This window comes from Ceratotherium simum, chromosome 8 (genome assembly GCF_057802395.1).
Source record: "Ceratotherium simum simum isolate JZ-2026a chromosome 8, ASM5780239v1, whole genome shotgun sequence".
Taxonomy (NCBI): Eukaryota; Metazoa; Chordata; class Mammalia; order Perissodactyla; family Rhinocerotidae; genus Ceratotherium; species Ceratotherium simum.
Genome location: NC_141907.1, coordinates 63,258,075 through 63,278,811, shown reverse-complemented (window position 1 = coordinate 63,278,811; position 20,737 = coordinate 63,258,075). Strand labels below are relative to the sequence as shown.

Here is a 20,737-nt window from a genome sequence, read left to right as displayed (position 1 = left end):
ATCACTAAGATTTTCTTCTAGATGTTTTATAATTTTAGCTTCTACATTTACAGTTTCCTGTGCCTCTCTAAAATAATGAAAACTCTTACAGTTTAGAGTAGTTGTGATTACTAAGTCAATTAATAATACCTGTAAATTAATGTTACTGATTTTGAGTTAATTTTTGTATATGGTGCAAGGTAAAGGATGAAGTTCATTTGTTTGAATATAGCAATCTAATTGCTCCAGCAGTTGTTAAAGACTATCCTTTCCCTACTGAATTGCCTTGGCACCCTTGTTGAGATTAATTGACCATATATGTGTGAATTTACTTGTAGACTCTATTCTGTTCTCTTGGTCTATTTGTTTATGCCAATACTTCATTACCATGATTACTATAGCTTTATAATAACTTTTGAAATTAGGTATCGTAAATCTTCTAATTTTATTTTTCTTTTTAGAAGTTGTTTTGGCTGTTCCAGGTCCTTTGTATTTCCATATAAATTTTAGAATAAGCTTGTCAAATTTCTATCAAAACTACTGGCTGGGATTGGATTGGGATTGCATTAAATCTATAGATCAATTTGGGGACAATTAAAATTTTAACAATATTGAGTCTTCTGTTCTATGAACATGATGTATGTCTCCATTTATTTAGCTCTTTAATTTTTCTTAGCAATATGTTACAGTTTTCAATGTATGGGTCTTGCACATCTATTTTCATATTAATCCCTAAGTATTGTATAATTTTTGATACTTGTATATTTTGTTACTTGTATATAGAAATACAGTAGATTTTTTTGGGTATATTTATCTTGTATTCTGCAACCTTATTCATTGGTTCTAGTAGCTTTTTTGTCAATTCTGTAGAATTTTCTACATATACACAATCATGTTGTCTGAGTATAAAGATGGATTTAATTCTTCCTTTCAGTCTTAATGCCTTTTGTATCTTTTTCTTGTGAGATTGCATGGGCTAGAACCTTCAGTACAAAGTTGAAGAGATGTAAAAGCAGACATCCTTGCCTTGTTCCTGATCTTAGCAGGAAAGCATTCAGAATTTCACTGTTAAGTATGGTATTAGCTATAGGTTTTTCATAGATGCCATTTATCAGGCTGAGTACATTCCCTTTTATTTTTAAAATGAGAGTTTGTCTTTTTTTTTTTCTTTTTTGGTGAGGAAGATTAGCTCTGAGCTAACCTCTGTTGCCAATCCTCCTCTTTTTTGCTGAGGATGATTGGCCCTCAGCTAACATCCGTGCCCATCTTCCTCTACTTTATATGTGGGACGCCTACCACAGCATGGCATGATAAGCGGTGCATAGGTCCGCATCCCAGATCCGAATCAGTGAAGCCGGGGCTGCTGAAGCGGAGTGTGCGAACTTAACCACTATGCCACTGGGTGGGCCCCGATAGTTTTGCTTTTTGAATAGGGGTGGCTGTTGGATTTTTTCAAATGCATTTTATGCATCTATTGACATGATCATATATATGTTTTTAGTCTGGATATAGGTGGATCACAGGGATTATATTGATTTTTTTGAATGTTAAACAACCTGGTGTTCCTGGGATAATCACCACTTGGCATGATGTATCATCCATTTTATGTATTACTGGGTTCAATTTGCCAAAATTTTTAAAAACATTTTATGTGCTCTGTCTGGTGTTGGTATTAGGGTAACGTTCACCTCAACTTCATGGAAGAGTTTGTGTAGAATTTGTATTGTTTCTTCCTTAAAGGCAAAGCAGGGTTGAGAACTATTGGCCCGCGTATGATCTTTGTTTCCTTCTATTTCTAAAATTTTAATTCTCTTCTTTTCATATTATAGGATATGTACATTCTTACAAATAAAGGACAACTTGTGTGTTTTATTACTTAATGAACGAGCCTATTTGGAGGTAGAGTGGGAAAAGTAAATAAGTTTTGCAAGGTACAGCACAAAGCAAGTCAATGTTTGATTTGAATTTTTCAGGGAACTGAGGATTTAAAGGAGAAGGGAAGGCAAGATTTCATATACTTACAGTGGTATGCTAGAGTTGGCTTGTGCTGGTTTGAGAGAGGCAGTTATTAATTTTTCAGGAATTTTGCAAACTCTAGTTATTAAATACAGCTCATTAAAAATTATATAATATAAAATTAAATCATATTAGAAACAAAGATAATAAATACTCAAAACTTATCACTTCCTAATTATTTTACTATTATCTATGCTCTTGAGGTTATTTACATGTGAAATACAATATAATGCTGTGTTATTGTGCATCCTGTTGATAGCTTGAAATGTCCATTCATATGGGAGAATTTGTACCACAACTGCATGTGGGACTATTTGTACTACAGAAATAGGCAGATGCTACAAATAGAGCTTAATTTGTTGATTGTATAGTATTAAGAAAGTGATAGAGGAAATATTAATAATCCATATTAAACTGTAGTATATTCTAAGTCTGTTGGGAACAGCACAAAAAATTAAGGAAACATTCTTTCAGTATAAGACAACCCTTATCAGCAAAGAAATTGCTCATGTCATTGACAAACAAGTAGAGTTCTGAAGTAAGTCTTTGTTGCTTCACTTTTATCTTTTTAATGTAAATGGAATTATCAACCATCATTCATGTTGGAATTGTACTTATTTGTCAGTTGCAACTGTAAGTTGGCAACAAATCAACTAAAACATTCTGTGAGAGTCAACTGGTTGTTTGGAATTTACAATAATGAGTATTGTATATTTTGTTATTATTTGTTAATTTTGTGGTACACACACTTTAGCTGAAATTCATAACAAATCTCGCACACCTACACCCCACACACACTTCTCCCGCAGAGAGCTTATCTGTCTTCTGAAGTTGAGCAGTTTCTATAGTTAGTTTTATTAGCTGTCTTTTTTGGCTCCCCTGTCCAATGCCTGGCAGTTGATGGCTGCTGCTTAGTACTCAGGAAAAGGCCCAGAGTTCCTGTGAAGTTTCTCTCTGTTCTCTTGCTCTGTCCTCAGACTTTACTAGGTCCAGCATATGAAGCAGTTGGGTGTATTACCGGATAAGACTGGGACTGTAGAACCAGACTGCTTGGGTTAAATCACAGCTCTGCCACCCGCTAGCTGTGTAACCAGAGGCAAGTTCCCTGTGCGTCTCTAAAATAGAGATAATTAAAACATGTACAACTTAGACTGGTTATGATTACTAGGTGAATCAATACGTGTAAAACACTATGGATAGTGTTTTCACATGGTTAGTGCTCATTGGATGGTAGTTATAACCTGTCATTTGTCTCCACTTGGAAATTGCTGACCTGCTCAGCCTCTGGTGGAATAACTGTCTGCTTCTCTTAGCACCTAGAGACAATTTTAATTGGCTAGGATGTCTTCTTTGGTCAAGAACTTATGAATAAGTAGAACTCATAACCTTTGACTTTTCCCTTTCTCTCTATCATATAAATCATATCATGATTTTTTTGCAGTAGTACTTGATTTTCTAAACACTTATTTAACATACACTATACTGTGGACTCATGCTTAGAGGTGATTTTTGTGAGGGGATTCTCAACCTTGGCACTATTGACATTTTGAGCCAGATATTTCTTATTGTGAGGGCCTGTCCAGAACATTGTAGGATGGTTAGCAGCATCCATGACCTGTACTTACTAGATGCCATTAGTATTTCCGTAAGTTGTGACAATCAAAAATGTCCCCAGACATTGCTAAATGTCTCCTGATGGGCAAAATCACACCTGGTTTAGAACCACTTTTTTAGAGGGGCCTTCATTGTGTGCTGTGATACGAGACTGTGATTTGTTATTTTTGTATATTTCTTGGAGAGACCCATGACAGTTTTGTTAATCAATACTTATTTTTTTGACTGCCATTAGTTTTACTCGCATATTTTCACTTTAGTGTAGCTACTTGATTTAATTGCTGCTGCTGGGATTGGTCAGTAGGGCATCTCTTTTTTTTGGTGACTGCTCAAACTGATGGCTTAAAGAAATCCTTTCTTGCCCTTATAGATGCCATGGATTTAGGCATTTAGGGAAGTTCTCAATGAATAACAATACCCAGGCCTAAACTTTTTTGTATGTAGTTGCACTTTGGTTTCAAAAAGAAGAGACAGGGAATCACACATACTAGTGATGATTTCACTTCTTATGTTATGCTCAGAGGTGGTTGGGAAAACAAAGAGTTCTTACCCCAAGAAAGGAAATTATTGCTTGGAGGTAGTCTGTTGTCCTTGGGCATTCGTAAGTGACCTTTAGGCTCCTCAAAAAAAAAGAAAGAGTAACTGAGGGTATTTTATTTGAATTAAAATTATTGAACAACTGAAGAAGAAATACAGTGTAAGTATTATTGGTAGTAAGTTTTTAAAACATGCTTTTGAATATAATCTTTATACTTCAGATGTATATGTGTGTATGTATATTTTGTGGGAAAAATATGGTTTTGAATCTATAAATTAAAAACATCTATTGTTTCTTTTAGACTTGGTTTACCTTATCAGAATATTTTGGTATTTTTCATAATACCAAATGATTCTTTAAATATTGTCTTATGTGTATATGAATGATTTATAAGAGAAAAATATCCTACATTCATAGGTTAAATAATACCCAAGCAAAATCAGGTTAATTTTGTCAATCAGAATATGGAAGAAACTTTAGAAAAATATTATGGATGCAACAGATGAATAAACTTTAGAGAAATTATATGCCAGTAGTGTACTTCTGTGATGTTAGGCTTATAATCACTAAACATATCACAAAATGGTTAAACATACTGCCTTTGATCAAAGAAAATATGGATGTTTAAATGGACAATGATCTCTTTACATAACTCATTAATTTTGTGAACCTAAGTTTTCTTAAATTACCTTTCTTGGCAGAATTTTATTTCTTGTTTTATTAATCTTTGTATTTTTTACAGTCCAAGATTGTTATTTATCTTGATATTTTGCAGATGCCTGTAGGTAATATATAACTTTCTCAGTATTGATAACATGCTAGATTATTATGAATCAATAATTATGACAAAGATTATTTTTAAAAATGTGAAAGTTTTACATATATCTTCAAATATATATCAAATGCCTTTTAACTTAAAAAGCTCTCTGTAAACTAATAACAAAATACTACACAGTGATTAGCCAAAAATGTAAAACATTGACAACACCAAATGCTGGCAAGAAAGTGGATGGAGCAACAGGACCTCTTTCATTGCTGGTGGGAATGCAAAATGGTACAGCCACTTTGGAAGACTATTTGGCAGTTTCTTGTAAAACTAAACATACTCTTACCGTATGATCCAGCCAGCAGTCATGCTCCGTGGTATTTTCTGAAATGAATTGGAAACTTATGTCCACACAAATACTTGCACACGGATGTTTATAGCAACTTTATTCATAATTACCAAAACTTGGAAGCAACCAAGATGTCTTTCAGTAGGTGAATAGATAAATAAACTGTGGCACATCTAGGCAATGAAATATCATTCAGCACTAAAAAGAAATGAGTTATCAAGCCATGAAAAGACATGGAGGAACCTTAAATGCTTATTACTAAGTGAAAGAAGCCAATCTGAAAAGGTTATAAGCTGTTTGATTCCAACTATATGACATGCTGGAAAAAGACAAAACTATGGAGACAGTAAAAAGATTAGAGGTTGCCAGGGTTTAGAGGGGAGGGAGGGATGAATAGGCAGAGCACAGGGGATTTTTAGGGCAATGAAACTATTCTGTACGATGCTGCAATTAGATACTTGTCATTATAGGTTTGTCAAAATTCATAGAATTTTAAAACAGCAAGAGTGAACCCTGTTGTAAACGGTGAACTTTAGGTGATGATGTGTCAGTGTAGGTTCATTGATTGTAACAAATGTACCACTCTGGTGCTGGATGTTGATAGTAGGGAGGTTGTACTGGGTAGGGACAGGAAGTATGTGGGAACTCGGTGCTTTCTGCTCAATTTTGCTTTGAACCTAAAACTGCTCTAAAAAAATAAAACTTACTACTAATAAAAAAGTCCTTTCTTCATATTATAAGAACAATATATTATTAATGTAGAAAAGTTAGAGAATATAGCTAAACAAGAAAAATAAAAATTACCTGTAATCCTCTTATTCTTTCAGACCTTTTTTGTACACATTAGTATACATTTTGTATACACACATTGTTTTGTTACAAAAATGCGATTATACTGGATGTAATCAGTTTTCGTTTTCAGTTAGCAATACATGTTGAATGCTTTCCCACATACTTAAATGTTCAGCAATTTTTAAAAATTGAATTAGCGCCTGTCCACAATTGCAGAATGGACTGGTCTGATTTTTAGAGAGATGCTTTGTGCTAAATGTAGATTACCAACTTTCAGGTTAGGCCACGAAAAAATAAATATCCACTCTGTACTGATCATAATTTAATGTTTTTCTTTGGGATTATTTATTGCAGCCGGGGTGGTCTAGTGGTTAAGATTCAGAGCTCTCACTGAGGCGATCCAGGTTTGTTTCCGTCAGGGAACCACACCACCTGTCGGTCAGTTGTCACACTGTGGCAGCTTAGTGTTGCAGTGATGCTGAAAGCTGTGCCACCAGAATTTCAAATACCAGCAGGGTCACCCATGGTGCACAGGTTTCAACGAAGCTTTCGGACTAAACAGACCAGGAGGAAGGACATGGCCACCCACTTCCGAAAAAATTGGCCGTGAAAACCCTATGAATGGCAGTGGAGCATTGTCTGATAGAGCGCCCGAAGGTGAGAGGATGGTGCAAAAAGACTGGGCGGGGTTCCACTCTACTCTAAACAGAGTTGCTAGGAGTCAGAATTGACTCGATGGCAGTAACAACAAATTGCAGAACTGTAGATGGCACAAATGTTGGGTATTAGAGAGGACTAAATGATAGAATTTTGGGTATACCAATTTCTATAGTATTTAATATTTTCTGCAGCTTTGAAAAACTCGTTATTTGAATCCCATGTGTTTAAGTAAATCATAGAATATTAAGGGAGTTATCAAAGGAAAAATAGTAGGCTGTTGTCAATGTAAAAGAGTTACTAGTTTTATTGGAGGCTAGTTTTTGTCTTTAGAGTAAGGATAATAAACAGTAATAAAAGTTGGTTAAAGTTAATTTCACTAATAAGACTGTGTAGACTATATGGCCATTTAGTTACTATGATACATGTTTTTGTCACCATTTTGGAATGACTGGCATCACTTCCTAACCATCATTGGAGAGTTCTTTTTCATTTATTCACTTCACAATTGTCTCCTGAGAACATGGGGATATATTATTTGGTATGTTTCTTGTACTCTAATTTCCCTCTTCAAAGAGAATCATGAGGAAACTGAATTTTAGAAAAATTTTTTCCCTGAGGCAATTCATTTGTCTGCCTTTGTATTATGGAGCTGGATTGCTGTGGCTTCTTTTCTTGCTGTATTTGACATACCTATGCATACAATTAAATTACAGTATCTTTCATTAAGTATTAATTTAGAAATTTTATGGTGTTTTTAATGCAGCTATTTATGTATATATTAAATTATAGTATTTTTCATTAAATACATTTTAATTCTGAAGCTTTTGAATAAAAATTTGCTGGGATAGCCTAATAAATATAAGTATCACTGTACTCAACCAAGTACTCAGCCAAGTGTCACTGAGTGGGAATATTTAATTAACTCTTGGGGGCATATACATGGGATTTTGTTGTATTTCTTCTGGGGTATAAAATTATTCTTTTAGATGGAGTAATATAAATCTAGATTTCTACCTTATGTGTTTATTTTCAAAATCTGAAAGGATTTATTTTAGAACTGAAAGGTAGACTGACCCTAAAGAATCCCAAATTTAGTGATAGTCTGCTTTAAGTTGATTCTTTCAATTTCAAAGAAGAGTATGAGTACCCATTTTAGACTTGGGTCTTATGCTAACTGAATCTGTTACTAGCCTTGTGCTTATAATTGTGCATGCTGAAAAACTTGGGTTAAATGTGATGACAGTCAAATGCTTTGCTGTCGAGTCTGCTTTTATGATGGGCAGTGACGAGAATATTTCTATATTTCATACCAAGTACAGGGTTTTTAAGGCATTTATAACTTCTTTAAGAAGTGACAGCTGAATCAGAGAATAGTCGCTTGGAAGTGTGACTAGAAGTGCTGTTGAGCAGAAGAAAGTAAAACGGATTGAAGGAAGGAGGCAACTAGGATTGATAGTATCATGTTTGTTTTTAGACTCTCTTATGGCTGGCAGTTTTTCATATTAGAAAAATGATTTATAGGAAAGAGTCTGGAAAGCATAAACAGATTATTGAACTTTTTGTGATTTTTCCTCCACCCACCTGTACACACACCACCACCATCTCTCCATGCCCATGGTGATATTTTATAGCAACCCTGAACTGTTTGTACTTCTTCTCTCTTGTGTGTATTGGGGGGGTGGGGGTGGGGAAGGAGAGAGGGGAATTTTTTTACTTTTCAAATGGCCTGGGTCACATAGCATGTATTAGTCAATAATAAAGTTGACTTGTTGTGACTTTTTGACGTTAAGTTACTAAGAGTCTGCAAAATGCTATGGATTTAACTTTTGTGATTTTACTTCCTCAAGTCAATTGATACTGTTTTTAGGCTAACATATTTAAAAACGCCTGAGGTGAAGATAGAAATAGGGAAATCATACATTCTGTTTATTTTCCTTTTTACTCTCAAGTGGTTTTTTGGATGGTAAAGTAATTTTTCCCCAAATTGTTCTGCTTTACCAAGAAATAGGAAGGCTTAAATTATTTTATTTCCTCAGTGTATTTCTGATGATAACATTGTGAATAATTATAGATTAACCAGTATGTCTAGTTCACATCATCACAAAAAATTTCCTTCAGCCCCTTTATAGTTTATCCTTCCCTCTACCCCTAGCCACTGGCAACTACGTAACCAGTTTTCTGTCCCCATAGTTTTGATTATTCTGGAATTTCAGTATATGGATTCATACGGTATATAGCCTTTTTTAAAAAAATGAGATATGTGACATATAACATTGTATTAGTTTTAGGTGTACAGCATAATGAATGATTTGATATGTGTATATATTGTGAAATGATTACCACAGTGAGTCTAGTTAACATCCATCACCTCACATAGTTACAAATTTTTTTTCTTGTAATGAGAACTTTTAGGCTAGTCTCTTAGTAACTTTCAAATATACAGTACAGTATTGTTAACTGTAGTCACCATGTTGTACATTACATCCCCAGGGCTTATTTATCTTATCACTGGAAGTTTGTACCTTTTGACCCCTTTCACCCATTTCGCCCACTCCCCACCCACTGCTTCAGACAACCACCAGTCTGTTCTCTGTATCTATGAGTTTGAGTTTTTTTAGATTCTACATATAAGTAGGATCATACAATATTTGTCTTTCTCTGTCTGACTTATTTCACTTAGCACAATGTCTTTAAGGTTCGTCTATGATGTTGTAAATGACAGAATTGCCTTCTTTTTTTGTGGCTGAATAATATTCCTGTGTGTGTGTGTGTGTATACCACATTTTCTTTATTCATTCGTCTCTTGATAGACACAGATTGTTTCCATGTCTTGGCTATTGTAAATATTGCTGCAGTGAACATGGGGGTGCAGATATCTTTTTGAGATAGTGATTTTGTTTTGTTAAGATAAATACCCAGAAGTGGAATTGCTGAATCATATGGTAGTTCTATTCTTAATTTTTTGAGGAACCTCCATACTATTTTCTATAGTGGCTGCATCAATTTACACTCTCACCAACGGTGCATAAGGGTTCCCTTTTCTCCACATCCTTGCCAACACTTGTTATCTCTTGTCTTTTTGATAGCAGCCATTTTGACAGGTGTGAGGTGATTTTTCATTGTGGTTTTGATTTGCATTTCCCTGATTAGTGATGTTGAACATCTTTTCCTGTGCCTGTGGGCCATCTATATGTCTTTGGAAAAATGTGTATTCAGATCCTTTGCCCATGTTTTAATTGGATTGTTTGGTTTTTCTGTTGAGTCGTATGAGTTCTTTATATATTTTCAGATATATGGCTTGCAAATATTTTCTCCCATTCTTTAGGTTGCCTTTTCATTTCATCGATGATTTCCTTTGCTGTGCAGAAGCTTTTTAGTTTGATATAATCCCACTTGTTTATTTTTGCTTTTGTTGCTGTTGCTTTTGGTGTCAAATCCAAAAAAATCATTGCTGAGACCAGTGCCAAGGAGCTTACCCTGATGTTTTCTTCCGAGAGTTTTATGATTTCAGGTATTACATTCCAGTCTTTAATCCATTTTGAGTTGATTTTTGTGTATGGTGTAATATAGGGTCCAGTTTCATTCTTTTGCATGTGGCTGTCCAGTTTTCCCAACACCAGTTATTGAAGAGACTATTCTTATTGTATATTCTTGGCCCCTTTGTCATAAATTAAACGATCATTTATGCATGGGTTTATTTCTGGGCTCTCTGTTCTGTTCCACTGATTTATGTCTGTTTTTGTGCCAATACCATGCTGTTTTGATTGCTATAGCTTTGTAATATAATTTAAAATCAGGAAGTGTGATGCCTCAAGCTTTGTACTTCTTTCTCAAGATTGCTTTCATTATTCAGGGTCTTTTGTGGTTCCATACAAATTTTAGGATTGTTTATTTTATTTCTGTGAAAAATGCCATTGGAATTTTGATAAGGATTGCATTGAATCTGTAGATTGCTTTGGGTAGTATGGACATTTTAACAATATCAATTTTTCCAATCTGTGAGCATGGAATGACTTTACATTTATTTGTGTCTTCTTCAATTTCTTTCATCAGTGTCTTACAGTTTACAGTGTACAGGTCTTTCACCTCTTTGGTTAAATTCCTAGGTATTTTATTCTTTTTGATGCAGTTGTAAGTGGGATTGTTTTCTTAACTTCTGTTTCTCATAGTTCATTATTAATGTATAGAATCGCAACAGATTTTTGTATATTTATTTTGTATCCTGCAACTTTACTAAATTTGTTTATTCTAACAATTTTTGGTAGAGTCTTTAGGGTTTTCTATATATAATATTATGTCACTTGCAAACAGAGACAGTTTTACTTCTTTATGATTTGGATACCTTTTATTTTTCTTGCCTAATTGGTCTGGCTAGGACTTTCAGTACTTTGTTAAATAAAGTGGTAAGAGTGGGCATCCTTGTCTTGTTTCTATTATAGTGGAAAAGCTTTCAGCTTTTCACCATTGAGTATGATGTTCACTATGGGCTTGTCATATATATTCTTTATTATATTGAGGTACATTGTATCTAGTCTTTTGAGTATGGCGTCTTTAATTTACCATAATGAATTTGACATTTATCTATGTTGTATGTATCAGTAGTTCAATCCTTTTTATTGCTGAGTAGTATTTTAATGTATGGCTGTACCACAGTTTATGTAATCATCAGTTGAAGACATTGGATTATTTCCAGTTTGGGGTGATGATGAATAAAGTTGCTGCAAACATTTATGTATAGGTTTTTGTGTGAACATAAGTTTTTATTTTGCTTCGGTAAATTCCTAAGGATGGGATTGCTGGGTTGTATAAGTGTATGTTTAACTTTATGAGAAACTACCAAGCTGTTTTCCAAAGTGGTGGTACCATTTTGCTTTCCTACCAGCAGAATATGAGGGGGTGTGTGTGTGTTATATATGCATATAAACATACGCACACGATGTGGGGGGTGGTGTGTGTATGCCGCATCCTTCTCAGCCCTACATATGCTAAGTTTTTAATTTCATCATTCTAATAGGTCTGTAGTGATATTTCATTATGGTTCCATTTCCCTAATACCTATTTCTTGGGCATCTTTTCATGTGCTTAGTTTCTATCTGTGTATCTTCTTTGCTGAAGTATCTGTTGAAATCTTTTGCTAATTTTTTTTATTAGGCTATTTTTCTTATGATCTTGTTTTGAGAGTTCTTTATATATTCTGAAGTGCTTTTTCAGATATGTGTTTTGAAAATATTTATTCTCAATTCTAAGCATGTCTTTTTATTCATCTTTCAAAGAGCAGAAGTTTTAAATTTTCATGAAATCCGTTTTATCAATATTTTTCTTTTATGGATCGTGTTTTTTGTGTTTTGTCTCAGAAATGTTTGCCTAATCCAAGGTCACAAGATTTTTCTCTTACGTTTTCTTCTATAAGTTTTATAGATGGTTCTTTTTTTGGTGAGGAAGATTGGCCCTGAGCTAGCATCTGTTGCCAACCTTCCACTTTTTGCTTGAGCATGATTGTTGCTGAGCTAACATCTGTGCCAGTCTTCTTCTGTTTGTATGTGGGATGCCGCCACAGCATAGCTTGATGAGCGGTGTCTAGGTCTGCGCCTGGGATCTGAACCCACAAGCCCTGGGCCACTGAAGTGGAGTGCGCAAACTTAACCACTGTGCCACTGGGCCGGCCTCTTTATAGTTTTTGGTTTTATATTTAAGTTTATGATCCTTCTAAGTTTTTTTTTTTAATTGTGCAAGGTATGGATGAATGCTTATTTATTTATTTTTGCTTATGAATGTCCAGTTGTTCCAGCACCATTTGTTGAAGTGTCTATCCTTTCTCTGTTGAATTAGCTTTGTGGAAAATCTATTGACCGTATATGTATGGGTCTATTTCTAGTTTCCCAGTTCTATTCCTTTGAACTATATATGTCTGTCCTTTTATCAGTACCAAACTGTCTGGATTACCGTAGCTTCATAGTAAGCCTTGACTTCAGTAGTAGGTGCATCCTAGTTTCTATTTCTTTTTCAAAAGTGTTTGGCTATTCTAGATCCTTCCTTAAAAATTTTAGAATTAGCTTGTTGAGTTTCATATGGAAAATATTCTGAAGAGGAGATGAAAGATGACTTAAGCCAAGAAGGATGAATAGGAATTTGACATCAATTTGAAGAGGTGACAATGTATATCTCAGAGGAAATATAAAACATGGGCTACACCAAAACAGTGGAAAGATAGGGGTAGGGAGAGGAAATCATAGTCCAGGAAAAATTGATGTTGAAAATTTTAATCTAGTCTAATTACCTCCCATTTTCTGTAGGATAATTAGGTTGTATTCAATATCTTTAGATAAGTGGAAGGCATTACATGTAGGAGGCATTTTAAAACATAGTGGTTGTTAGATAGAGACTAAGACCTAATTTGGAATGATAGAAGAAGAACCCTAAGCTTTCTTGTCCAAATTGATTGCTAGTGAAATAAAGCTACTATTAGATAAGTTTCATTTTATTTTGTTTTTTTTTTTTAATTTTTTTAAATCCCCCCCACCCCAAGCCCCAGTAGATAGTTGTATGTCAGAGTTGCACATCCTTCTAGTTTCTGTATGTGGGACGCGGCTTCAGCATGGCCGGAGAAGCAGTGCGTCGGTACGCGCCCGGGATCTGAACCCGGGCCGCTGGCAGCAGAGCGCGCGCACTTAACCGCTAAGCAGCGGGGGCCGGCCCTTCTAATAGTAGCTTTATTTTGGAATTTTGAAGTGATTGGTAGCTTTATAATCCTAGGTCTCCATTTTTCATTTCAGTATTTACTTAGGTTTTGTGTTATTGCGGCTGCTATTTAACTTTTCCTTTAGTAGTTGTACTCATTTCCTTTAGTTGTTGTACTCATTTCTGAATAGTGACAATAGGGAGCAATGCAACCACCTGATGAGGGGGGAAAAACAGTAACAAGGAGAAATGCCAAATTCTTTATAGAATTATTTGAAAGTAAAATATTCTATAACTTTATTTTTCAAGTAGTGCCATGAAAATGGTGTAAAGCTACATGAGGGTGAGGATGTTGTTCATCACTACTGAAGTTCTGGTGCTTGGTATAATACATAATAATAGTAGGCCTGCAACAAATAATAGTAGGCCTGCAAGAAATATTTGTTGAATAAATCTTAAACTGGTCAAAACAGGAAATTCCAAAAGTCTGAAGGTTATTTTTTTCATAATGATGCATGACTTTACCGTCATAAAACATAGGTTCTGTTTTGTTTGTTTAGAAGGTGACAGAGCGGGAGATATCATGAAAACTTTGAATGAGATTCATTTTGAATGTTTGCATTATCATCATCTGTGGACTTTAGTTGAATATGTCATTGAAGACAAATGCCATCCAGAGGCCCTTGGTATAGAAGTGGAGTGAGAATGCTCATGATAATTATCATTTGAAATGATATCATTTGTCTCAGGGTGTCTTCTAAGCTCTTGTGATTGTCATCAATCATTATTTTTATCAATATAATCCTACTATAAGCAGTGTGATTTGCAAGGTGCTGTTTTTTAGTATCAGCTGGTGAGCCCATTCAGGGAAGGTATAAATTCTATATTACAGTTGTAATGATTAACAGTTGTGTATAGTTAAGAATACATAGTGCTGAAGAAATAGAAACTTCAGAAATGCTGCAGCTCAAGGGTTATTTTGCTTTTTTAAAGAAGGTAAACTTAGACATTTTATCAGAAAGGAAAATGGTCTTAATGGTTAAGACCAGATGGGAAGGCTGGATGTTAGTCAAGGTGGGTATACACAATAAATAATATATAATGTGTTCCATAACTTTTGGGAATAAATGCCAGTTTAAGAGAGATTTATCTGAGAATGTGTAAAATATAATAAATAATTAACATCTTGCTCTAAAATGTAAGCAGAAATACTAATGTAGGGGCCGGCCCCGTGGCTTAGCTGTTAGGTGCGCACGCTCCGATGCTGGCGGCCCGGGTTCAGATCCCGGGTGCGCACCGACGCACTGCTTCTCTGGCCATGCTGAGGCCATGTCCCACGTACAGCAACTGGAAGAATGTGCAGCTATGACATGCAGCTATCTACTGGGGCTTTGGGGGAAAAAAAATAAATAAAAAAAAATTAAAAAAAGAAATACTAATGTAAGCTTAGTTTTGTCTTCTTCCACCTTTGGGAACTCTGCCAGCGTCTGCATCTCTGCCTAAGATTGCTTTCCAAACTATTGTCGAGAGGATCACTTAATATTTCTATGGAAATAAGTGCATGTCTAATGATTTGTATTTTAGTGTTGGATTCATTGAGTTAGAAGTCTCTGATTCATTACGAAGCACTCTTTGGTGGTTGTAGCATTCTCTCTTGCTTAGTCTGAATTCTAAATGAAATAATGATCGTGCTGAACTATAGACTGAGATAAAAATGACCTTAGACAGGGAGGCGAGAGGGAAGCTGTTGTTGAACACCATAAGGACTTACATCTTTATGTGCACTGTGGAGCCTGCTGTTTTTTTAAAGCTGTTCCAGATGACCAATATTAACAGAAGTTTAGTTCTAGCCTTTAACAGTTTGCTCTGATTTGGCTGAGATTTTTTTTTTCTTTTAGTATGTGTGTGGGGGGAAGTTATGCTACATTATTTTCCTAGCCCCAGGAAACCTGAGATTTGGGATTCCTTAGCAATAGTATATTTGGGTGTATTTCGTACATATTTTGTAATATGCTGTTCATTGAAACAGCATGTTATGTAGGTGTCTTGTATTTTATTTACAATTTTGGAAACTCCAATATAAATTTTTCTAGGGCAAAGTAGCCCTAGTGTTAGGTATGATATTGCTTGTAAATTTTTTAAAATTAAAAAAAAAATTGGAATATATTTTCCATGAAGTCAGTATTTTACAAGTTTACCTGAAACTGTCTGAGAAATAAACTAATGAAAATCTTCACTACGTGGTAGTGATTAATCAGCCTTCAGTGATGGAGAGTAAAACTTCTTTACTTTCAGGATAGTTTATGTAGGAACTAAGAAGTAGGAGGTAATCAGATGTTTTGTCCAGGACTGATGGTTACTCTCTGAAATTTTGCATTCGAGTCTGAGAGGGCTGCATAGGTGATATGGTTTGGTCCAAGGAATGGAGAGTGATGGCAGGTTCAAAGAAGCTTATGTAGCTAGTATTTGGGGAACTATGTGGGGTATTTTTCATAGTGTCTAAATGGAATTGAAGACTGGGAAGTTAAAGAGGTTGTGTTGTGAAGGGCCTTTTTGTTTACTTTGTTACTGAAGTTTACTTTGTTACCTTGTGATCAGGATCCCCAGTATAAATTAGGTTGCTGTAAAGGGAGGATCCTTTGGGAATTGATGTAAGATGTTGTAGAAATTAGAAACTCTTGGAAAAACCAATTCAAAAACCCACCTCTTTCATCAATATGAAAAAGAAGACAGGAAAAAGAATTAGCTGTTAGGCTTTCCAAAGTAAAACATTTCTATTTCTTGGATAAAAAGTGTCCGTTGTTCAGTATTTAAGCATTGGAATGACTTATATGTGAGTCTATTAGAAACCACGTTATCAGTGTCACATTTAGAAATTTAAATTACATTTGAATTGTTATTTTGTATTTTAAATAGGTGTTTCTGGTATGTCTCCAAGGGAAAGCTGATGCCGAGGAACTGAGAGGGAGAATAAAGCTGAATAGGAAGATTCAATAATACCAATTTACTAAATTTGAGTTCTCTATGTTTTTAGTAGCACATTTGAAAATTTGATGTTTGGGACAGTGGTGATCACCAGAACTGTAGACTCTGCTAAATTACTTAGTTAACTCAAATGAAAAATGTGTTAGTTTCAGTCAGATTATCCAAATCTAGATTGATTTTGAAAAATTAAGTCACTTGTATTTTTATTGGCTTCCTAATCAAATCTAAAAGAGACCTCTGACCCCTAATATGACAGTATTAATAATACTTTGGTTTCGGGGCCGGCCCCAGTGGTGTAGTGAAGTTCGCACACTCTGCTTTGGTGGTCTGGGGTTCACAGGTTCAGAACCCCGGATGCAGACCTACATGGTGCTCGTCATGCCATGCTGTGGCAGCGTCCCACATACAAAACAGAAGAAGATGGGCACAGATGTTAGCTCAGGGACAATCTTCCTCAAGCAAAAAGAGGAAGATTGGCAATAGATGTTAGCTCAGGACCAATCTTCCTTACCAAAAAAAAAAAAATACTTTGGTTTTTACATATTATAGACATTGGTAAACATTTTATGGATCTGTTTTGCAGGAAGAGATTTCGTAAATTTTAATGGACTTACAAAGATGGAAACTTGTGAAAAATTAACAAAAAAAGAAGTATAATTTTGTGTAGTAGCTATTTTAAGATTAGAACTAGAGGGCCAGAAGAGATGGCAATTATTAATCTGTCTAGATTTTTAAAATATTTAGGAAATTGAACGTATGGATTAATTACTATTTCTTGAGATTAATTTTTAGAAAACGTTGACTATTAATTGGCTATGTGATGGGAAGGATGGGAGGGCAGTGGTAGATTTTAGGATTATAAAGCATATGATCATTCCTCAGATACGTGTTAAGTGCCTACTATGTGTAGGAACTGTATAGAGATATAAAAAGGATATGCCTCCACACAGAAATAACTCACAGTCGAGTTATTTCTTAACATAGCAGCGAGTGAGAGCCATGATTAAAACTGCAAAATTAAGTTAACCTCTAATCCTATGCTCTGTTTTATAAAAATAGTCTACAATTAATGAAACATGTTTTTGCAAATTTCATAGTCTTTGTTTTTTTTACCCATCCTCATTGTGTATAATAGATTTGTAGCATGTCTTGGAATCTGGATCTGTTTGATTTGCCTTTACTTAATTTTGTGTTTTTGTAGAATCTTATGTTAGTATGCAGAAGTACCCATAGAGACACATGTGCCTTATGATGCACAGTAGAAATTCAGAAAGCTAAGCATTTTATTGGCTTAGCATTTTATTTTCAGAAGTATTTTACGTAGGCTGAATGTGGTAGAAATCAAGTTTTTCCCCTGTGGAAAATGATCATATTGTTTGTGCTGTGTGGAGATCTGGAACATTTATGGGAAATAAAATATGGTTTGGTATCCCCCACATTCTATGATAAGGTGAAAGCAGAAGGGCTTAACCTGGAAACTTGGAAGCTAATTACTGGTAGCAGATGAACGAATCTGGAAAACTTTCTCTTTACCCCATTTAGTAAGGGGGAAGGAATGACTATTTTATCTTCAGAAATATGAGGGCAAATTATGGTATGGGAATTTTTGATTGTCCTCTTATAAACTAGCTTTGATTTCTTGATACATGATCGAATACCTCTAATTTTTCTTTATTGTCTATATGTAACAAATTTCAGACCACCTGAAAGTAATTCTTCCATTGAGTTGTAAGTTCTGAACTCTAATTAGAAACACTCCCAGATTTAGACACTTGGTTTTGGGGTGGGGTGGGGTGTGTGTGTGTATGTATATATATGTTTATATGTAAAAATATGAGCAAAGAATCAACTATAAATACTACAAGGCAATTTACTGATCACATGCAGGAGTTTAATTAGGTTTAGGACTTTGTCATTTGCTGTTCTTGTTAGGTCTGAACTGGATTTTATTTTCTACCAGTTACCAAACAGTAATTCTTATACTGGACTTCTTGAATGGTTACTCTTAAGGCCATTTGTCATCTGCTTCATACATTGTACACTTGAGGAGTTTTATGTCTAGTTGGTCATCACTGATGATTGTTCAGTGATTATTTTGGCAGTTACATGAAGAAGACTGTATAATATTAGTTTCAATTAGGATGACCATATAACTCATCATCCAAATTAGACACTTTTGAGAGTGAAAAGGAATGATATTAATAATTAGCTAAGAACAACAGATATGAACCAAGATGGGCCCATGCAAACCAAGATATATCATCATCCTAATTAGAATGCTTTGGATTGCAAGTAACAGAAAACACAACTCAGACTAGTTGAAGAAAAAAGCGAAATATATTGGCTTCTGTATCCCAAAAGCCCAGTCTTTGGGAGTGCTACAAGCATGGTTTGGTGACTCTGGCTTTGTTTCTCTATTTTCTAGACTCTGACTTCTATGGATGGCTCGCCTTATAGTTGTTGGATGGCTGCCAACAACAATCTAGGCTATATTCTTCTTCATTTATGACCGGCGGGAGAGAGAAGCCTGCTCCTCCCATAAACGCAGAATGAGTCTTAAGCCTCGTGATTATTAGATACTTCTGAACTAATCTTTGTGACAAGGGGAATGTCATGTGCTGATTGTCTTAGATATGGGATACCTGAATATCACTGAGGCAAGGACGATAGAATTACCTTAATTCTCTTAGACTAGTCAGAGTCCTTTCAGAAAACTGGTGTAGGGTCAATCTATCTTGGAAAGCAAGGCAGCTCAATGAAGGGGAAGGGGTAGAATTGGATGTTCGAGAAGCAACCATATGTTCACTGTGAAGTCCAGTGTCATTGCTTGTTTGCATTTTCCCTTAGGCATCTGTTGCTGAGTTCCTGCAAGAGCCTAGTGTACTGCAGATGTGTTTTCCTTCTAGTGAGAATTTGTAACATAAAATTACTTAGTAGCCTGGCAAGGGGAGAGAAAAAGAAAATTTACTCCCATTCTTTTTCTATGAGACTGTAATAATTGTTCATCATCATTTTTTTTTTCTACAGACTAATAGGGATGCCAAAGGAAAAATATGATCCTCCAGATCCTCGCAGAATTTATACCATCATGTCAGCAGAGGAGGTAGCCAATGGGAAAAAATCTCACTGGGCCGAATTAGAAATCTCGGGTGAGTGGAATCTGAAACATTTAATTTAGGATATAGTAGCAATAATGAACAAGCGTTGAGTATTGTTATAGTTATTTCTTTGTTGTACTTTTTTACTTAGATGAACTAATTGAGGAAATATAAGATGCTGAGGTACTAGTATTTAATTTTTCTGTTTTACCTGTGATTAAATATCTTTATTTCTATCATTTCTTTTGAGATTGTTACCTCAAGCCAGAGTTGGCATCTGGAATTGAGGATGTTGGGAGTTCAGTTTCTAAGTAAAACCACGTTCTTTGATATAATAGATTTTGTTTTGACTATTGCAGAGTAATCATTTTTGCACATTGAATTATTTGCCACCCTCCTATCATCCCGTTGTTGGCAGAGTGGGAAACCTAGAAGCTATTTGTTTATTCCACAAATAAGTAATAACTGTTACATGATCTTACATGTTTAGGATTTGTTAAAATAGAAGATGATTCCTAAAAACTCATAACTCCAGTCTAATAGTGAGAAAAACATCAGACAAACTCAAACTGAAGGACGTTCTACAAAATACCTAACTAGTAATCCTCAAAATTGTCAAGGTCATGAAAAACAAGGAAAGACTGAGAAAGTGTCACAGACCAGAGGAGACTAAGGAGACAATGATGACTAAATGCAAAATGGTATCTTGAATTGAATCTTCCAACAAAAAGGTGTAAAAACTGGTGAAATCCAAATAAAGTCTGTAAATTAGTTAATAGTAATGTACCAGTGTTGGTTTCCTAGTTTTGACAAATGTGCCGTGATAATATAAGTTGCTAATATTAGGGGAAACTGGATGAGGGGTATACAGGAACTCGTATTATCTTGGTAACTTTTCTGTAAGTCTAAAATTATTACAAAGTTAAAAGTTTATTTAAAATAGAATACAAGTATGTTTTTCTTTTATGAATTGATACAATACAGATTATATATAGAACGTAGTTTTTTCCCCCATAGGCTTTCATTTGGAAGAGTTAAACCCACATTATAGTGTCAATAGCAAGAATTACCTATACGTTTAGCTAAAAGGTAACTGGGTGGATAGGTGATTGGTAATTAAAAGAATGAATATGAGCAAATCCTATTCGGTTAACTCGGGGTTTCTCAACTTGGTACTGCTGACACTTAGGGCCAGACAATTCTGTGTGCTTGGGGGCTGTTGTGTGCACTATAGGATGTTTAGCAGCATCCCTGGCCTCTAC

General features: G+C 35.1%; 1 protein-coding gene across 3 annotated transcripts in view; it reads left to right on the top strand.

The window, feature by feature from the left end:
• CNOT6L (CCR4-NOT transcription complex subunit 6 like) overlaps positions 1–20,737 on the top strand; it is a 107,200-nt gene that overhangs the window by 23,208 nt on the left and 63,255 nt on the right. For all 3 annotated transcript variants that reach the window (XM_087434470.1, XM_087434472.1, XM_087434471.1), the window contains exon 2: positions 19,405–19,526. In XM_087434470.1, coding sequence (XP_087290596.1) covers positions 19,405–19,526 — 122 coding nt within the window. The remainder of the gene's footprint in view (positions 1–19,404; positions 19,527–20,737) is intronic.